Source organism: Curcuma longa, chromosome 4 (assembly GCF_044706935.1).
Source record: "Curcuma longa cultivar G26 ecotype Majalengka, Jawa Barat chromosome 4, ITB_CL_G26_1.1, whole genome shotgun sequence".
Classification (NCBI taxonomy): Eukaryota; Viridiplantae; Streptophyta; class Magnoliopsida; order Zingiberales; family Zingiberaceae; genus Curcuma; species Curcuma longa.
Window position 1 is genome coordinate 18,471,512 of NC_133864.1, and position 21,155 is coordinate 18,492,666.

General features: G+C 35.9%; 2 protein-coding genes across 2 annotated transcripts; one reads left to right on the forward strand and one right to left on the reverse strand.

Moving 5' to 3' along the window:
• Positions 1-1,022: 1,022 nt before the first annotated feature.
• LOC141827923 (uncharacterized) lies at positions 1,023-8,389 on the reverse strand. The gene is made up of 3 exons (XM_074715265.1): positions 8,080-8,389; positions 7,292-7,585; positions 1,023-1,468 (listed from the first exon to the last, which is right to left on the reverse strand). Exons 1-3 carry the CDS (start codon positions 8,329-8,331, stop codon positions 1,340-1,342), a joined length of 675 nt encoding a protein of 224 aa, XP_074571366.1. The 5' UTR covers positions 8,332-8,389; the 3' UTR covers positions 1,023-1,339.
• A 220-nt stretch (positions 8,390-8,609) lies between these two features.
• On the forward strand, positions 8,610-20,721 carry LOC141826836 (methionine aminopeptidase 1B, chloroplastic-like). The gene is made up of 10 exons (XM_074714146.1): positions 8,610-8,790; positions 9,198-9,276; positions 9,571-9,808; positions 10,791-10,952; positions 11,038-11,079; positions 15,571-15,642; positions 16,131-16,210; positions 19,223-19,320; positions 19,916-19,963; positions 20,427-20,721. Exons 1-10 carry the CDS (start codon positions 8,676-8,678, stop codon positions 20,570-20,572), a joined length of 1,080 nt encoding a protein of 359 aa, XP_074570247.1. The 5' UTR covers positions 8,610-8,675; the 3' UTR covers positions 20,573-20,721.
• Positions 20,722-21,155: the final 434 nt, after the last annotated feature.

Below are 21,155 nucleotides of genomic sequence, written 5' to 3' on the forward strand. Positions count from 1 at the left end.
TTTTAGTTATTAATAAAAAAATCCTATATTAAAATGACATTTTATTTTATTGTTTTTAATGTCATGTATAATAATTTTGATTAAAATTAATTTCATAATAATATATATTTTTTAAAAAAAATAGAGTGGAGGGTTTTTTTAAAGCTATTTTTACCCTTTCGAAATGAAGTGAAATTATTCAATTTACACTACTGTCCATTTAATCTAGCCTTATGACTCTCTTTTTTTATTTATTTATATATTTTTTTTTATATCAAGAGAAATATAAGGAACATTAAAGTTTTATTTTATTCTCTTCAATAAAAAATAAAATTCGTCATTCTAACGGTCTCACAAGGTCGACTCTATGACCCTAAAAGGTAAATTGAAAAATTACAGTTGACCATTATAGAGAAGGATATTATCTCGACTTCCTCGAGATTTGACTGTAACTTCATCAAATTTGCTCCGTATTAACGAACTCAATCATGCCCCCGGAACTTTATTTTATTCTCAAAACCAATATGGACGGTTGAAAGACAATGGCTTTATTTACGTAGAATTCCTTCCTTTCTTTGTTTTCCTTGAAGAACGATGTCGAATAGATTCTATACTTTCCTTTGCAGGGGAGAGTGGAATGCTTTTCCACTAACAATGAGAATACCAATAATCTGTAATGAGGTTAAGGGAACACAAAGCAACAAACTAGACTTTGTTTCCTTCCTTTCTCCTTTGGATTCCAATAACAAAGAACACCGAAGTTGGCAGTTTGATCAGTACGAGTGGGAGTAAATTTAGAAGTAGGTTCAGTATTCCTAACTTGCAATCTGCTGCTGCAGTGCCCCTCTGTTCTCTTGTTTCTTGTTTTGCCTTGTTTGTTGGATTGTGAAGATCTAAAGTTAAAGATGTGTCAAGGTGTTTGACCTACTTTCAATCACCATTATCACCTTCATCATTCATTCATTCACTTCTTCTTTTCCTTTTCCATAGGGCTTCATCCAAGATTTGTTTTCTACTGGGAGCTCATATCTCAGTCAGATTGATAAACAAAAAACAAAAACACAGCGATTTTATTAAAGAAGTCATCGCCATCATACACTAGGCTCAACAAGAGCCACAACAGAAACCCAAAGTCGAAATAGCTTAGCAAAATATGCAGAAACCAGGGGACAAACCTAGAATGAGTGGATAATAACACCGCTCGAATGCAAGATTAATCCCCCATAAAAGCTATCACTATTCCAAACACATCCTTGAGACACACATAGTGGAAATTGTTTTACCTGATAGTGTGTCAAATTGAGATTTCTTAAATCACAGCATATATGTAAGAGGGAGATTCCAGACATCCTAGCTGTCCTCAATACGAAAACCTAGGAGAGTTTGAGGGGATCCTCACTGGTGCAACGACCCCTGGCATTAATGCAGTACGCTTTTGCCGCAAGTAAACAACCGATCCACTTATCAGTAGCAAGCCCGCCATGATCACCTATTGAGCATGAAATGAAGGAGATCAGATGATTCAACAAGTGGAAGGCAAAAGACGATGATACAGTGCACATCAGTTTCTGGAGACAGCCAGTGGGATGGTTAGTCGACAAATTGTATCACGGAATCTTGGACCTCCAGAATCAATCAAAGAAATCTATGTTCAGCAATACCCAGAATCAATCAAAGCTTGTCGTGTGCTGGAGGAATTATGGTGTGGAAAAGAGTTTAAATTGTTTCGAGTAATGAACTATAGTTAAATGAACAATAGCCTAGTGCTATCCAACATATAAATGATCTAGATTGCTACTAATCCTAGATATACTCATTGCTTGTCTACAACGTTTGAGGTACAAGTGCATCTATGATAGGAGAAAAAAGTTAAAATTTATTTTGATACCAATTGAAATCAATTTCAGGTTCCAATTACACTTAGTTTAATCTTAAGAAACTTAGAAAATCTATCAGCAACAAGATTAGTACCCCTTGTGCAAATGATCCCTGGGTAGTACTTGAAGGTTTCAGCAGTGTTTCTCCATTGAATGTATATTTTGGGGCAAGATTCAGGCAAAATGATCATGCTTCTTTATCGAGCCATGAAAGAATAGAAACTTGATCCATTAAATTGAGTAAAAGAATCAATTACTAGCTGGTCATGTCAGCTATGACATGCATATGTGATTCCATCAAACAAACAAAAAGAATCACTATGGTAATATTCAGAATTATGCAAGAATATGGGACAGACCAGATTGGCTAATGTTCTATGAGAATGGAGATGAATGGATTATCATACTGAGATAAGTTTGGCAATTGTTATCCTTCAAAAAGAAATACTTCTTTTCATTTGTTAATTCCATTCAACAAATTTGCATTCCTTAAGTGTTTATAGATCTTTGATTCATCTAAAGTGGATGTGGCTACATGAAAAATGTAACATGAAACTCAACATAACACACTCAACTGTATGGATGTGGGCCTCACTACATGGATGTGAGATCCACTGCATGGAGTGTGTCATGTTGAATTTCATGCTACATTTTTCATGTAGTGTATCATTGCTCAAAGTGGATATACATTAAAATCAAGAGACTAATTGACTCAGTATTCAACAGTAAATCCTGTCTGGCCAAATTTCAAACTGAATAATAGCTTATGGTAATAAACTGGACTCTGTCAACTGTCATTTTATTTTGCTTGCTCCTCAAAATTATGCATATAACTAAACTACAAATGATAATCCCACGGGTAGATTCACTTTAACATGCACTTGTGCAACTGACTCTACCTTATGCATAAATGAAGAAACATAAAGAAATAACTAGGTAACCACTTAACCTAAGAGGTGAGTTATTAGGAAAGATATGACAGCAAATTGGCTAGAATACATCGGGCCCAAGCCTAACACGTAAGCTAACTCAACTAATTGCATTATTTTATTTATGGATGTGATATTGCCTTGCACAAGTTCAATAGTGAGATAAGATTATATAGCCAACCTCAAATAGTTGGGACAAATACAGATCAATGATGATGATACGTGTAAGATTCAACAAAGCAATTTTGTGTCAGATGACTCCTACTGTGTGGTTGGGCCACAACTAACAATTTAAATTAAGTGTTTATAGTGTTTTGATATGTGCATCAAGTGTCTAGAGACTTGGATAGTGCATATGAAACTTGTGGAGCTTGGTCAGATGTCTAGATTTTTTTTTTTTTTTTTACACTAGATCTATGAATAATCACATGGTATGAAGGTAATAGCCAAAATATAAGTGTCTTGAATCAAAGCAAAGGAAGAATTTTCTTATTTATACAACTTTCATTTCATCAAGAACAATGTTAGCGGTTTGTAAAGTTGCATCCTACAAATAGAGGCACAAACTAACACAAACTTGTTTTCCAGTGTCATAAAAAATTGGACAAGATAAGACCCTTTCCAATGCTATATTTCAACATCAATGTCCATTCTAGTTCGATTAGAGTAAGTTGATCCCAATAGCAGACATATGGGTATGGTACTTTGGTTACTATTGCAAATTTTCTATATCCGTTTGTAAGTTTGTATATGATAGTGAAATTTATTAGATTGTACCTTACAAAAATTATACTAATAATGGAGAGAGTGCTAGCAATTCTAAGTAATGATTTTGCTGTTATTGATCTTCTATTCATTGAGCTCTATGAGACTAGTTGTTTTGTTGTTGCCGGTAAGGTATTTCTATATGGAATGACCTTTGGGACCATAATTGGTTAAAATATGTCATTTGTGTATTTGTTATAAGGTTATTCAAGGGAATAATTTCTTTTGAGTCAACTCTAATTGTAAATGATCTGATGTGTTATATTTAAGAAGTGTCCTAAGGCAATCGCCTTATGGTACTATTATTTATTGGATAAATAGCGATTCACTAATTGAGTGCACATCCTTGATGTGTTTGATTGAATCTTAAACTCATTTATTGAATGTCCGCAATACGATTCATAGCATGAGAGAATTTGTGATTGGATCACAACTAGTGAGCATTTCTACATATGTAATTATGAATGCATTGAAATTATCCTTAGTCGATAAATTGATGAATATAGATGTCATCGATTTCTGTTGAGATTAGCACATTTTAAACTCCTTGGTTTACCAACTTGGTTGCCAAGCTGTTCCCACTGACTGTAGACATTGGATGTTGAGAGTTAAATGTGGATACTAATTAAAAGTAACTAGTTCATTGGAATGACTTACCATGAGACTTCATATGGTTCTATGCATATAGAGATATGTCAATGAAAATCTCAATACAACTTAAGTGCGAGTTTCCTTTGACTTGTGGTATTCAAGTCATCTTGATCATGGAGGCTTATACTTTGACATCTTAAGCAAACATCTCCAAGGAGATGTGGACCCGGAATGATTGAGTGTAAGTCAAAGTGTCTGAAGGTATTTGAATAACCCACAGAGGATTCACCGCTCCTTAAAAAAGGAGATGTATACCCTGCGACCGTTTGTCAGGATTGTTAATTGAAGTCTTTGGCTAAAGTATTGACATGTCAAAAGTATGGTATTCTTGGACACATGTATAAGTAACTTGAATCCACAGGAAAAAAAATAAGCTTGGGTTAGGTGTGATATAGTTAGCTCAGTGGGGACTGACACATATAACCATGTCTTGAACTAAGTGGATATAAGATGGTGCAAGGAACGAGCCATATTTTATTGTAATTGCTGAAGGGTTCAGAAATAGTTCTGGAATCAATCATTGATTTTTCGATAAATTAGGGGTCATGATGTACTACTAGGTGTCACTCATGATTGTTCCGTAATTAATGTTTAATTATGGACAACCAACATAGCCAGAAACCTATTGGATCACACGCACTATAAGTTTCTCCGAAGAACTTAAAATGAGTTTGAGAATTGAATTCTCAGATTGAGAGAAATAAAATCTGGTTGGACTGGACAAAAGACAAAAATGATGGACTTCATCTTATGAAGACGAAATGAACCAAATTGGTTTGATTTTGATGGAAGATATTTTGGCAGATCGGAAGCGATGATATACTTCGTCTTATGAAGACGAAATGAACAAAACTGATTTGGTTCAGATTGGAGATGTTTTGGTTATTGAACCGAACGATTTGGTTATAAACCAAATTGGACCAACTTGGTTTAGTTTTGAACTAAACTTAAGTTAATCGGCATATGAGTTTCGGATATTGAGTTAAGAGATAGGGTTTTGGATTGGATCCAAAACCAAATAAAATGTTGTATGAGATATAATATCGAATAGGAATGAACGGTTGGTATTAAATCCTAAAGGTTAGTATAAATCACAACCATTTAAACCTTACCTCTCTTAAATCCGATTTGCTATAGTATCCGGTCCGGTTTGCTACAGTGTTGGTTCGGTTCGCACAGTGAACCCGGTTGGTTCGGTTTTCTCCCAAGCCTGGCAACCATTCTCGAGTGCTGCCCTTCCCTCCCGAATGCGACCGCCTTTTTGATTGCGCGATAGCTTGGCGTCACTGACCGCGTGAGGGAAGACGAGAGATCGTGATTTCTCCCAAGCAGAATCGCGTGTTGCCCCTCTTCATGATCGTCTTCGTTTTGCGGAAGCGAAGGCAGCCGATCGCTGAAAAAGAGAAACGCGAGGGCCTCCTACCTTCTTCCTTCCCAATCTCGGCCTCCTTCTGTTTCTCCCAAACAGAAAGATCCCGAGTGACATTTGAAGCCGCATCCTTCCCAAACACCGATCGGCGTTGGACGCTGGTAGATTGGCTTCTCTTGTGCGTGGTCGAGCTTGAACCGCTACTAGAGGCTTGTGAAGTCACCGGAGTTTGTTGTTCACGGTCGGCAACTTGTTTGCTGCTGCCGGAGCTTGCTTGCCACGACTAGCGGCTTCACAACTCGGGCGACTTGTGAAGTTGCTGCCGGGGAAACCATCAGCCACTGCCGGAGCTTGTCTTTCGTATGTGTGCGGTTGGCGGGAGCTTATGTAGCGATCTGAGTTTTTTCCATCTTTGCCGGAAAGGATTCCAGCTGTTTGCCCCAAACTGGCGGTCAAAGGTTGACCACCGAAAACTACGCTAGAAAAACGATTGCCGACGATAGTTAGAAAGCTCCGGAAAACAATCGTGACAAGTGTTGTTGCGTGTTTCCAATATTAGGGTTTTCTCTTATATCGATCGTTGCCGATCATCGGTTAGTACCGAAGACGATGATACGACTCGTGACTTTGGAAATATTCCAGACGAGAACTTGACGTGGATCACCGATAGAGGCAGAGCTTTAATAGAGCCGCTCGACTGATGCCAATCCCATTCCCGCTTAACGTCATCTGTCAGGTATACCTAGAATAATTGTTATTCTGTAAAATTTTAATTTTCAATTATGCTATGTATCTGTTGTATCTTGCATATGTGTGTTGCGAGTGTTGTAATATTTAGTTGTAATTATTTATATTTCTTCCACTGTGTACGTTTGTGAAACATGTAAACACGCGTAATGCACCGGACCAAATCTAACATGATGGACATCATCAACTAGAATAATTGCTCAACTATCTTTGACCAAGAACAAAGTTAGAACTAGGATCCAATCCATGGTGAAGAAGTAAATTTGGATGAGGGAATCTTGAACTGGAATGGTGCAGGAGTTCCTTCCTTGTATGGAAAGGGCAGCTATAGCCGTGTACTACAGGAGGGAGCCATGGGCTTGATCATGCGTGGAAGCATCATTGGGCTTCTACTCTTTCACAATCCTGAGACTCACCTGTGAGACTTCTAATTTGAGAGTAGAACAAAGAAGTGTTTCCATTCCAAGTTCAGAGCGCAGCTACCTAAGTTAACAAAGTATCAAAATGGTTGAAATTCAAATGAGTAGATGAGCAGTTGCTTTAAATTTACCAAAGAAATTCCAAAGAAGATAAATTTTGAAGAGTTCTGAAGTGGGTACAGAATTAACAACAAAAGTTCTTGATCATAAAAACCACGGTGATCATAAATATAAGTCCTACAACATATCGATCTGACTTAAGAAATGTATAATCATTGATGCGCCTATCATCTTCTATCAAATTATCATCACTTGTACTAGCTTCACCAAATGACCATAAAAGCACCAACTACCTGGTTATCTCTTTACTTTAATACTACTATTAGACTCTAATTATGAAATTGACTCAATGTTACTTTTTTCAAAACATGATTCTCAACTCAAAAAGCAAACAGTAAGGTAGCAGACAATGTTATTCAAGATCAAGAATAGGGATCCTAAGGAAGTCAAAAAGAATGCAAGAATGATTCTAAAGCAGCATTACAACTTTCATACCTCAAACCCAAGGAGAGATATCTTCTCCTCCCGATCAACTGGCTCACAGCTCCTATATGTAATATAAGTTTCTTCTTTGTTCTCTGATTTTGATGAAGCAGCCAATAATTTTCTCCATTTATAGTTTGTTAATGTAGTGAACAGCTGTTTTTGCGCAAGATATGCTTGGTTTTCAAGGGAGAGGAGCTTTCTTCGGGCTTTGATCTTTTTTGCCTCGTCAGTGCTATCGTTTACTTGTATGCATTTCAATGGCACCCGAAAGCCAGTTTCACTGCATCGATATTTATCATCATTCTACACTAAACCAATTTGGACTCAGTATAAAAATGATAAGTTAAATATTAAAAATAAACAAAGAAATTGATTCTTTTGAAAAAAGAAAAGAAACGAACCATCTAAAGAGAAAAAAAAAATGCATATATGAAATGGCAATCTGGCAGTCCCAAGATCAAAAAGGAAGGGATCCACTATGTGATCTTGCAGTAAGACTTTGAGTATGAAATAATTATGAGCAATAGTTTTAGTTCTTTTTCTTCAATCTTCATATTGGGAAAATAATCAGTTTCTACTTAAATTCAATTTTAATATATATTTATAATAGAGTTTTTTAAAGCATCAGCTTAGTAAGCGTATTGCATGACACAAGGAGAATTCTGCTGTTAAACCTTGACGAGAATTTGGCTAGAAATAGTTATAGAGTATCTTATTTCGTCCCTTTCAAATAATAATCAACTTAGAACAAGGGAAAGGACAAGGTAACACAAAAGTAGGAAAAGAGTGAGGGTTACCTTCTCGGAATACTGACAGGGGAGACAAGGCCCAGAAGGAGAGCATCGGAAGGAGGCGTTCCCCTTTACTTCTTGGAAGCTGAGCAGCAACCGGCCTCCCCCCGCACCTCCGGCGGAGGCGCCAAGGTCTCCTCCTTCCCCATCCGCCGCTTCCCCGAGCGCCGAGGGAATCGACCTCCAAAACGACGTCAGGACCAGCGCTAGCATCGCCGTCCACCGCCTCACCCGCGGCGCCGCACGACCAGATCCCATGCCTCCCTCTACGAGCCGGCCAAGACGAGCTTCGGTAGGTCGCCCACAGTTGGGTGGTCTTGCTCCGTGGATTATATATATTTTTTTTATGAAAATGTTTCCATTTTTATATTTTTGAGCCAAAAATCTTCGATATTTTGTAAATTCGTATGCTATTTAAGTATTTATTATTAATTAAATATTTTTTTTAGAAATGAGGTGTTGCTTTTGAAGCGTAAAATGGTATTATAATTATTTAAGGTTTTTTTTTATTTCTTCTGAAGCTCCTATCCGTTTATAGTCCACCTTGTCTCCGCGAGAGCCACAATACTTTGCACGGCGCCGCGCGAGGCTGTCGAAGAGGGATGGCGCAGTTGGGCTCCTCCTCCGTTGCAGGATCGAGCCTCGCGTCGTCTTCTTCCTTTTTCCTTACAGGCCGACCCCTCCTTCGGTCCTCGTTTTCCGCTGTCGGAGGAAGAGGTGTGGACTTCGATGCGCTTGCCTCTCTGGGCTGGCTGCTTTAACTTTACTTAGGGTTTGTCTTCGTCGTGGATCTTGATAGGATCGCTCAGTTGTTCTGGAATCAGATCGATGGTTTTTTTAAGGAATGAAACTCAATGTTTGGGTTGAACAATGTCAGTGATGATGCCACTGTGGTTGCTTTACTTGATTAATTTTCTACTGTGCTTTCTCGTTTTCTATTTTGCGCAAGTAGGTGATCATAACTTGCCCCCGGATGAGAAAAATAGTCTATCGTATTTATTATTCAATTGTTCAATTGTATTAGATGATAATAACTGATATTTTCCATCGGTTAGATTGTTATTGTTGTTTGTATACCGAGTAATTTCCTCACTTATTGATTTTGTGACTTCTTTATTCTTCAGAAACTATACTTATTCAAAAGAAATTTTCAATTTTATCAAGAAGGTTATCAGGACTTGAAGAAGCCATGCGAATTAGGAGGTAAGTCTGCGAAGTTACTTTGTTGTTAGATATTTCATTTTCAATGAAGTTTCTTAGTGTGATATAGTTCTAACCTAAGTTTGTTACAAATGGAGTTCCATATCCACACACACTTCGACACCCTAGAGGTTTTGAAGAATTTGGAATGTACAAAAGTTTACTAATAATATATGAACTCCAATATTTACATATTGGCATATACTTTTTTCTGTCTTTGCCTTTCCCTACCTCATGTATGCATATTGACAGGTTAAGCGTGAATTTGATTATTGTTAAATATTCTGCTTCCCCCAGGGCTAGAGAGGCTGAGAGTTTAAATAAAGCAAGAAAAAGGCCTCCACTTAGACGTGGTAAACTGTCAGGAACACTTCCTGTACCAGAGCACATTCTTAGGCCGCCATATGTAACCACAAGACTACTACCTGAAATTTCTAAAGAACACCAAATACATGATGAGGAGGGCATTGCTTGCATGAAGGCTGCTGGTGAGCTTGCTGCACGTGTATTAGACTTTGCAGGGACATTAGTAAGAGTAAGTTTGAAGTTTGCAATTTATGGGCTCATTTAAGGTTGCAACCAAAGGAATATAATGTCTATTTCTGATTGCATTACAAAAAAAAATATATTTGCATATCTCCAAAAATCCTAATTTGTTAATATTGTTTTGTCATTCTAATTTGTTATTATCATGTCTCTTAGTTGCTTCACAAATTTAGATATTAGCCATTATTTAAGCAAAGGGCCTAATCATTTTCATTTATTCTATGAATTTCCAGTACACCATCTTTTGAGAAGCTAATTTTTAACTGTTTTCAATTACTCTGAATTTTTTAATGAATTTTGTTGTGTCTTCACTGTTCTAGCCCTGAAGCTCATCAACAGTTCATGTGTGTACTTGTCTATGTGAAATTAGAGTTGACTGGCTTTGGCACTATAATCATTATGCAATTGACATATCTTCAACTACAAGTATAGTAGGATGGATATACATATCCTACCAAGTTTCTAATTTTATTCAGGGAATGGCAGTACCTCCAATACAAGAGGAACGGACATAGTCCACTACTTTATAATTTGCATATCCACATGAACCCTAGCATCCATGCTTCGTGGGTTTACAAGCTCACTAATTAATACAAAGGTCATCAGCATTTGTTTCACCACTCCACAAAGGCGGACCAAAATTGGCCACTTAAACTCTTAATGTTTTATACTTTTTATGGCACCCTCATAGTCACTCCAACAAAAGCCATATATTCATTGCAACAATGCCCGACTTATACCTCACTTCTTTCTGTTTCTAGACTTTAGAAATCTCATCCAACTTACAAGGTGATTCAAGATGCAATCTGTCTGTCTACAACTGCTTTGGATGTTATTGTCGTAGCCTCATCAACTATCTTTTACTGATTGAGATAATCTGGTTCAGGCAATCCATTATAATATGTTGTCTTTTCCAAATTGTTTTCCCCTATTATTATATCCTTTTAATGTAATATTTTGCTTCCTGCCAGCCATCAGTAACTACAGATGAGATTGATAAAGCAGTGCATAAGATGATAATTGAAGCTGGTGCTTATCCTTCTCCTCTTGGATATGGGGGATTCCCAAAAAGTGTTTGTACATCAGTTAATGAATGTATGTGTCATGGAATACCTGATTCTCGACAGTTAGAGGTTACAAAAGAGATTTTCTTAGTATTTCCATTCTCTAAATAAGATTTTCTTATTCATATATTCTGAGATTATCCCTCTTTTGTAGGATGGCGACATAATAAACATAGATGTGACAGTTTACCTGAGCGTATGTTCTTTACTCGGTTCTCATTTTATAGAACCATTTTGTTTTAAAGATATAAATGTTTCATCTTGAAGCTGCAGCCGACCATTCAATTCAATTTCTTAGTAAATATTGTCCTTGTTTGTCTTCTCATTTTATGCAAATTTTTTGTTTCTAAGTTTTTTTTTTTGTTTTTGGATTATTAGTTCATTAACATTAGGCAATTCCTTGGTTGCATTGGATTAACTTTCAGGCCTGAAAGGTTGAGCTAAAAGAATCAAAAGAGATTATTTTCCTCTTATATGTATCTATAGGTAAAGTAGCTTAGGTTTACCTGTATGGGTGCATAGGATCACCTTAGAAGTTGTATATCACATTAATATTTACCACCCTAATTGGTAATAGAAGCAAAATATTAGCTTGTGCATCGAATCAACATTATTGGGTCTGCCATTGATAATTTCCAGTTGTTTTGCAATCAATTGACTCTTTATGACATGCATTGCCATTAAAAGGACATTTATCATGTCCATTGCAATCAAAAGGATATCTAGTCCTTAATGGTTGAATTTCTATTAAAAAAAAAACCAAGATCAAAAGTGAAATCACTTTGGCTTATATCCAAGATGACGAACCTACTTTTGACTTTTGAGTTTTCACAAAATGCACATTCTCTTTCTACATATCCAGATCACCTTAGTTTGATGAACTAAATTCTTTTTTTATGTTTCAATTATTTTAATAATTCAAGCATTCTCATTTTCAAGAAAACATTATACTAGTGAAATTTTGAGTGAGAATTATTCAATTTCTTTTTGAAGTTGAAAGTGGATTGTCAACCACTTCTCATCAAAAACTCATTAATGATCCAAATTATCTTAATAATACTAGAAGCTTTCTCAGAGTCTAAGTAGAGTCTTTATGTATTTTTAAGCTGAAAAATTCTTTAATGGTTCATAACATATCATTTTGGTTAAAATAACATATTGGATTCTTCATAGGAGCCCTAGGTCGAGTGTTCAAGCATTTGAGATGAAATGCTTCATCAAGGAGTTTTTGTGGAAACCCTCTTTATGTTCCAAAACATGATATTTTGACTATGGAAACATGCCAAAGGATTCTTAAGAATCTCAGGTCAAAAGATAAGTTGAAAAAAATTCTTTTTGAATTGAAAATGATTCATCATCTTGATGGCAAAAAAAATCCTTTTGGTTTACACACACCAAATGCTTTTTTGGAGTCTAATTTAGTGTGTGCAATTATTTTTTAGTTGAAAAAAGCTATTTTATGAGTTGAAATGGTGCAAGTTATTGGCTCAATTCAAGTCATTTTGGTTGGAAAATCATGCCACAAAGCTTTCTTGGAGTCTAAAATGGAGTGTTCAAATTTTATGGGCTGAAAAAAAACCATTTTTAAGTTGAACTATCAAGGAGTGACAACTAACAAGTAACAACTCCTTGATGACCCATTTTTAACTAAATGGCTAAACACAGAAGATGGAGGGAGCATCCAAGCCATTTGATTATCAACCAATTGCTTTGGAACATTTATTGCCCAATTTGATCTCCTAGGTGTTGTTGCAGTTTTCCAATGCTTCGGGTGGGTGGGTAGGGCTGGTGGGGGGGGGGGGGGGGGGGGGGGGGGGGGGGGGTAGTTATTGTGAATGGCCTGGTGGGACAGCGGTTCAGATATAGAAGGAAATTATGGAAATCCTTATCCTCTTATCTCTTCAATATTTGGAGTTTTGATGGGATGTTTCACATGATGTTCTTGTATGAGCTCAATCTAGGGGGCTTATTGAGGGGGTGACCAGAGAGTGTTACTACTTACTAATAGTATTTTAAGAATTTTGTATTATATAAATATTTGTCTGTGCTAATTCTTAATAAAGAAATAAAATATTAGCTTGCTTCCTGAATATGTAATGTCTGATAATGCTAAATGTTTAAATTTCTGCAATCAAGGATATTTACATCTCTATTTTCAAAATGTTGAGGTCATAATGAGGAATTCTAACATACTTCCACTTGAACTCGTTTTCTTTACACTTAACACCTGTTCTATGTTTTCTTGATATCTTATCATCCTTCAATTGCTATAATTTCATCCAATATTTTCCTAAATATTTATCTTCTACATTATTGACATTTATGATGGACTTAGTTAATCTTTTTCTAGTTGATTAACAAGAGAATAAAAAGAAAAAGGAAAAACTCTTAAGTTGAATGATATAGAACTAGATACGTATATTATTAGATAATTATGAGCATACCTCTGAGATTTTTAGTACAAGAGGATGTCTCTGATATGCTCAAAGACAAATAAAGGTTAACTAGTAAATAAGGAGGATACAACAGGAAAATAAAAACTAGAATCCACACTCATACCAAATGAAACAAGCATGATATTGTAGGATCGAACGACCTAGCTAGAGGAGGTTTGAGGGGGTGTGGGGTGAATAGACGATGCCAAATTTGTGTGTGCTATATAAATGTGTGAAATATGCAATGATATATAAATAGAAATGTAAAAAAAAAATGCCAACAAGAAATTTAACATGGTTTAAAACACCCTCCTACTCCACATCCCTGGTTGCATCCGATGCAATGTTCCAAAGAAATTGACAAAGAGATAAGGTGCTCTCACAATGGTTTTGACATATCTAGAACCTTAGATTTGATCATACAGAAATGTTTGTAGAATCCTTGGAGACTCGTACTCTCTTTAAAACTCACACTCTCTTTAAAAGATATATATTAAGCACAAAATAGAAAATTTAAAGCCTTTATCCCACCATAGAGACTGCAAAGATTGTACTAGTTGTGAAGTAGCTACCCTATGAGAGTGCTTGAAGTGCAATTGAAGCCTTTAATACACAAGAAGCTCTTAGAGAGAGTTGTTAGCTCAATCAATGTGAATGAATAGTGAAAGCTTAAAACATAATGAGTAAAACCCCTCTAAAGGCCCTTTTAAATAAGAGCTCCAACAAATACTTATCTAAGTGGTCCACAACACTTGTGTCAACCAGCTTACAAACTTAGTTGATGCGCTGTGTAAAAATAGCAATTGAAAAGCCCAATGTTAAAAAATAGGTCTCTTGAAGAATGTGTGTCAACCAACTTTCAAGGTTGGTTAACACACTTTGCCTTTTGTTTAGGCATCTGCCAACTGACTTGAAGCTTAATTGACACACTTGCTAACAAAATGCAAAAGATGTTGACATAAGGGTGAAATTCGAAGTTCATCTCAACTTTTTTGTCTATCCTCCAAAAGCCGAGAATCAATGCTAGGCTTTGCAATGAATTCTTGGGCATTCTTTAAGTTCCTAAGATATTTCAATTTCACTTATGAAGTTGGCATTGCTTTTGATCAAGTCCAAGCATTACTCTAGAACTCCCTACATCGACCGTAAGTAGTCCTTGATAGTTTAGTCTAAAATTCGAGGCTCTGATTCAAAGCCAATGTCAGGTGTGACATGACTTCATAAAATGCTGTCTCTAGGTAACTACAACCTACCCACATACAAGAAAAACATTTAATACAATCTGCCTAAAATACATAATGTGTCTTATGTCTTCTGTTATTCAAGTTCATCTTTAACCTTGATGACATCTTTTTGAGGTTGAAGATTTCCACGGTTTCACATCTGATCCAATAAATCCATCCAAGCTTGAGATGTGTCATCCTCCGTGCTCAATTTAATTTGTCAAACACAAGACTGCTCACTTAACAAGTGAAAGAGTAGATGAACAGAATGGGAGTTAAAAATATTTGAAAACTAGGAAAGTGAAGATAATATGAAGTTTACTCAAGATTAAATATTGTTCCGATGTGCCATGTACCCTTCTGACCAGCCATGGCCAAAACACCATCAGAAGTCAGATCACCAATTTTTGCAATGTGACTGCGTGTAAACCTTGAGTTTAGTGTTTCATGTTCAATAGTTACCCTGAAATAACCTAAATGGTTATAAGTAGTTAATGGTATAATGTTTAGGGGCTGAGATGTATCAGGAAAATACATGGTTCAGATGCCAATTTATTTATATTTGTTTGTTTAAATCAAGTCTTACAGCCATACTTAGGATAATAGAGAACAAAATGCAAAGAAAAATTGTATGTGATACAACCTCTTGCAATACAAGGTAAAGTTGCTTACAATGTACCCTTCCTCGGGACCTCGTATTGGCGGGAGCTTTATGCACTAGGCTGCCCTTTGTTCATTGAGTTTGACATGATACATCCAAGTAAATATAGGATTTTAAGGTCATGTGATTGTACTTGACAAATGTTTATGGGTGTTCTTAGAATTGAATGGACATGGGAAGCACAGAGTTTTTTGCAAAATAAAATGTTATATTTCGGATGCAATGATGTCTTCTTAGGTTTGTATTGTAATTGAGTCAAGAAAACATATTTTAACTATATATATGTATATTGGCAGAAAATTGGAATTAGCACATTAATTTTTTCCTTGTGAGTTTTATATGTAACATCTGTTTTGTTTGCGTTTCAGGGCTACCATGGAGACACTTCAAAAACATTTTTATGTGGAAATGTTGACGAACGCACAAAAAGACTAGTCAAGGTTTTGTTTTGGTCTATTGCATAAATAAGTTATATTATCAATGTTTGTGTAGTAATTCTATGCTTTAAATGTTATTAACATGCCAATTTCCCGTGTTTAATCCAAACTAATTTTTAGAAAATTCTGAAGTGAGAACAATAATTTTTTAGAAAATTATTGGTGCCATTAGACATATTTTTCATCTGAATTTGTGTTAAGTGGATTGCAAACTTTGATGATGTGACAGCCATTGCTCTTACGACCAGGCTGGTGAGGGCCTAAAGTGAGAATATTATTATATCTCCTATTATTGCCTAAGGTAATTTAAGGCCTGCTATATCATTTGCTACTAAAAGATTGGAATCCTTATGTTTATGATTTTATTTAGACAACATCTTGAATGGCACGTTAAAATCATTCTCCTTTATGCATGTGGTTGTTATATAGCCTGCAATTCCCTTTTTCAACTGATTATTGATCGTGATATCAGTAAATATGTTCCGTATTAGGTGACTGAAGAATGCTTATATAGAGCCATTTCAATCTGCAAAGATGGTGTTAGCTTTAAAAAGATCGGCAAAAAAATTAGGTATAAATGTTCTTGAAATTCTTATTATTTTTTGGAACTAGATTTTTGGTTTGTTCTTTCTGTATGGTTGCTATTCTATACAGTTAAATGTATTTCCTTGTGTTGTCCTTTTACTCGATACAAAGTGTGGCTTAACCTCCTTACAAATAGACTGATAAACTCATGATTCCAACATATATAAATAATTATGGAAATACAATAACAAAAATATGTCGTTAGTCCCAACTATATGTGGCATTTGGGTTGTATTTGTTAGTGCAGGGAGTACTAGTTTGCCTCCAGGGTTTCGATGTTTGACAATATATCTAGGTCTATCAGTTTGACCAAGGGTTGATCTAAATAGGATCTAATGTTTGGATGTGAATGAAGTAGTCAAGTCAGAGTTGACCAGATGACTAGCAAGAAGTTCTAGTCAGTTGGACCGGATAAAAACTCCTAGTTAGAGGTTAGGAAGGAGAAGTCATAATTGGAGGCTAAGCAAGAGAAGTCCTAGTTGAAGACTAGGCAGAGGAAGTCTTGATGAGTGAAGTTGGGTAGAAAGTCCTAATGAGTGAAGCTGGGCAACGAAGTCCTAACTGGAGGTTAGGCAAGAAAAAATTCAAACAGGTCAAGGGTGATCGGATGTTTGCTAGGTGTAAAGTCTACTAAGTGACTAGACCTAACTGGAGATTAGGCAAGGGAAAGTTTAAGCAAGTCGAGGGTGATTAAATGTTTGGTAGGTGGGAAGTCTACCTAGTGACTAGTCCTAACTGGAAGTTTGGCACGGGTAAACCAAGTAGGTTAGTCCTATAAGATAAAACTTAAGTCTAGTAGGCCAAACAGACTACAGGTAGGTTTATGTTACTTGTTTGTTGTATGTTGAACTTGCAAGAATCAGGAGCTGGAAGCAAGACTGAGGAAGCATAAGAAGAGCAAACAGAAGCAGCTTAACTAAGTCCGGAATCAACTTAAGTCAAACCTAAGTTCAGTGGATCCGGGCGCTCGGAGCGTCCAAGCGCCTAGGGATGGTGGAATTGGCCTCGATAAAGACTGATGGAATCGGATCAGATCGGTCCAGGGAGCCCGAAAAGAGATCCGAGCGCCCAAAAGCGTCTTTATATGACCTCTACACCCAGCACTAAAGTACAACAACTACACTACTATTTCTTCATTCTGTGGTGCTGTTGAACACTAATGAAGCCTAGCTCGTGCAACTGAGGAAGCTCTAGGAAGGGTGCGCCGCGCTCAAGGACTTCTAGATCGGCTACACGGGCATTCTCTTTATTTTAATTAAGTCTTATTGTCTTTCCTTTATATTATTATTTGGACTGTAAGACGAGTTTTTCCTCTTCGGAAAGAGTTTCGGAAAGGAGATCATTAGTGGATGGACGTTTTTCCATACATATGCCTTGGACGTGCTAACTCTGGGAGGTTAGGAACTAAATAAAATCCGCGAGTCTATGTGTTGGTATTTAATATCCGCTGCTAGTATTTTTGATAGAAAGAACGAACGAACGCTCACTATTCACCCTCCCCCCTCCTCCCCCTCTAGCGCGCACTGATCCTACAACATTGATATAGCATATGTGGTCTTTCTTATGTGGAAGGTTCTGGGAATACTTTCTTAAAGAGCTTTTGAGAATCAAAACACTTTTGGATGGAAATATGGTGTTTGAAAAACTCAAGTTTAAGTCCCTTGAGAGTTAATGAGCACTCTCAAGCAAGGAGGGGCTCTTAACAATTGGAGACTTGACAAGTAGAAATTAACTCAAATGGAGAGTGAAGAGAGTGTGTGTGATGCATCAAAAGGGGCTTACTTAAATAAACAAAGTCTTCGATCTAGTATTTTGTAACTTTTAGCTTAAGCACTTATTTGCAAGTGTTAACACTATATATTGAGAATATGCTCACACATATATACAAGTTATTCTAAATTGTTAGATATTTTTATCAACATACATAATTTTCAATAATGACAACTTATGCCAACCAGCATATGCACTATATAGTTGGTTGATCAAAACTTTGATATTGGAGGTTATATTATTAGTAATCCACATATTTCTTAAATCACTTAACTATATTAATTAGATTTTTTATGTTTCCTACCATTTTCACTTTCAACACTAATTGATTATGAAAAAACTTTAATATGCTAGTTAAATCATTTGATTGTTTAATGAAGCATCCTTTAAGTAGATATTATGCATAAGAATTACTCCAGTGAATAGGCTTCTTGATTCTCACACATAGTCTGTATACCTCCAGCCAGAGTGTGCATTTACTTGGAGGATAACTTTTGAAAAAAAGGACATTGTATAATCAATCAAGATTTTTTTGTCACTCGCATGTAGCAGGATACTAAAACCAATATATTTTGTATAAGTTGGCATATAACATGTTAGATAAGTTGTAGACCCACTTAATATGCACATTAATAAAGGAAGAGGAAGATCAAATAAAACTATTTAGGAACGATAAAATAGGATAAAATTTATTTAAATATAGATAATGATATAGTAGGGGATCGAGTTCAATGACATAAGAGAATCCATATAGTCTATCCCACTTAGTGTGCATTTACTTGGAGGAGCATATACCTTCAGCCAGAGTGTGCATTTACTTAGAGGATAACTTTTGAAAAAAAATGGCATTGTATAATCAATCAAGGTTTTATTTGTCACTCGCATATAGCAGAGATAGTGAAACTAATATATTTTGTATAAGTTGGCATATAACATATTAGATAAGTTGTAGACCTACTTAATATGCACATTAATAAAGGAAGATGAAGACCAAATAAAACTATTTAGGAACAATAAAATATGATAAAACTCATTTAAATATAGATGATGATATAGTAGGGTATCGAGTCCAATAACATAGGAGGATCTATATAGCCGACCCCACTTAGTGGGATAAATACTTGATTGTTATTGTTGGCATATAATATCTTAGATAAGTTGTTGAATTCTCTGTTATTAGTACTTGCTTATTGAGCTGCATTGACTCTCACATATTTCATAATTTTAGTGAGCTTGCAGAAAGATATGGATTCAGCGTGGTGGAAAGATTTGTTGGACATGGTGTGGGTCAAGTATTTCACTCTGAGCCAATAATTTTGCATCATCGTGAGTACCTTATCTCAATATATGTCTAATTATCTTTGATTGAGAGCTTGAGCTTCTGGAAGAATCTTGAGTCATTTTTTTGTTCATCAAAGATACACTTTAATCATAGTTTTTACTTAATCCAAGATAGTTTTACTTTTCAACATCTGATCATTATCTTCATTTAATCAACTGTTAGATTGGTCTATGCTATTGATATGTTATTAGTTTATAAGGGACAGTTATTCTGATTTTGAAGGTCTAAGTCAATACATATATTTGTAAAACCATGGTTCCTTTATGGATAGCAGATCAGATGTTCACTAAAAAGAGCACATCCACTGCTTGCACCAAGAGCTTTCCACTTTGTTCTTTCACTTCGTAGGGGAGTGCCATCTAATTAAATAAGAGCATTTAGTAATACTATACTATTGTCTGAGAGGTTGAAATTACAACTCTTGCGTATGCATACATGTAATTGCGATAAGGTTATGCGCAGGTATTACATGCTTGCACATACTTGTGTGGCTAGGCCATTCATATATTGGATCTCTTTAATAACTTATTAACTACTTAAGATATGCTCCTCAAAGTTCTGATCTCCAAACTTTGACAGGTAATAATTATCCTGGTTGTATGGTCGAAGGTGAAACATTCACCATCGGTATGTTTCTTATTCCTCCTCTCTGATATAAACCTAAAGACTAATCCTGCTTTTGGATCTTGCATTGTTATATGGTTTCTTCCAATAATAGGCAGGTTTTTTTTCAACTAAACCATGCTTGATGCTCATGACAAAATCATGTTGGTGCATCATACTAAACCCATTATACTAGTTATTAATTTCGTGCCTATTGTAGCATGCCAAGAATTTTACCTATAACATTTAGCTTATTTTTTCTGGATCAAGCCTGGTTCCTAACCTTACCTAAAACATTTCTTCTGTCAAAAGATATAATGTTGAACGTGTCTTTTGACTGAAACTCACATGAAATATTCAGGGTTATTAACGAGAGAGCCTTGTGGATGCTCTCAAAAGATATAATGTTCGGAGAAACCTCACAAATAATTAGCTAAATATTTGCTCCTTGACCTCGATTGTTTATTCTTGATCATCATCTCCACAGAGCCCATTCTTACAACGGGAAGCATTGAATGCGTTACATGGGACGATGGTTGGACTACACTCACACCTGATGGCAGCATGGCTGCTCAATTTGAGCATTCCATACTGATCACTAAGACGGGTGCAGAAATTTTGACCAAGTATTAGATTGACATCGGATTTCCTTTCTTTTCCTGTTATTTTATCATTTGTCCTAAATGATGGCGACAAACCTTCACCATCGCTAAGTCTTCCTGTAATATCTGGAACCTGTATATATAACTAGATTAAGAATCTGATGTCTATGATGATTCTGATACTGTGTAGGTTTACTCACCTGATTCTGGCAAAGATTGCAATACTTATGCAAGAATTAGTTGTGTTATAATTGGATTAGGCTGGGTCTGTGGATTAAACTTGAATCATCAAGTTCTTGATAAATTAACTCCTTAGTTTTTCATTTTTCATCTTCTGGAGAAGGTAATACTTTGTTTGAGCGAAACCACGGGTCAACCTTATGATAACTTATTAAATTCCAAAGTTTGGGCCAAAGTGTTATCTTTTTTTTTTTTTTTTGTAGAGATTTATCCTATTACATCTTGTGAATGAGTGATTTAATGGAAACTATTCGGGACTAATGTTCTAGATACTTTGAGCTATAGAATAGAGTAGGGCCTTGGAACTATGTTGTATCTCGAACTAGCATTGTGCACTTCTTGTGTTTATTTTATTTTCATTGTCATATACTCTA

Bases quoted from the DNA above. Each gene is read 5' to 3' on its own strand.
- LOC141827923 (XM_074715265.1), bottom strand. From the start codon at position 8,331: ATGGGATCTGGTCGTGCGGCGCCGCGGGTGAGGCGGTGGACGGCGATG. The intron at 7,586-8,079 runs GTAACCCTCACT...GGTTTAGTGTAG, and splicing joins CCTGTCAGTATTCCGAGAAG to AATGATGATAAATATCGATG. The intron at 1,469-7,291 runs GTATGAAAGTTG...CATGCTCAATAG, and splicing joins TATCTCTCCTTGGGTTTGAG to GTGATCATGGCGGGCTTGCT.
- LOC141826836 (XM_074714146.1), top strand. From the start codon at position 8,676: ATGGCGCAGTTGGGCTCCTCCTCCGTTGCAGGATCGAGCCTCGCGTCG. The intron at 9,809-10,790 runs GTAAGTTTGAAG...GCTTCCTGCCAG, and splicing joins TTGCAGGGACATTAGTAAGA to CCATCAGTAACTACAGATGA. The intron at 10,953-11,037 runs GTTACAAAAGAG...CCTCTTTTGTAG, and splicing joins CTGATTCTCGACAGTTAGAG to GATGGCGACATAATAAACAT.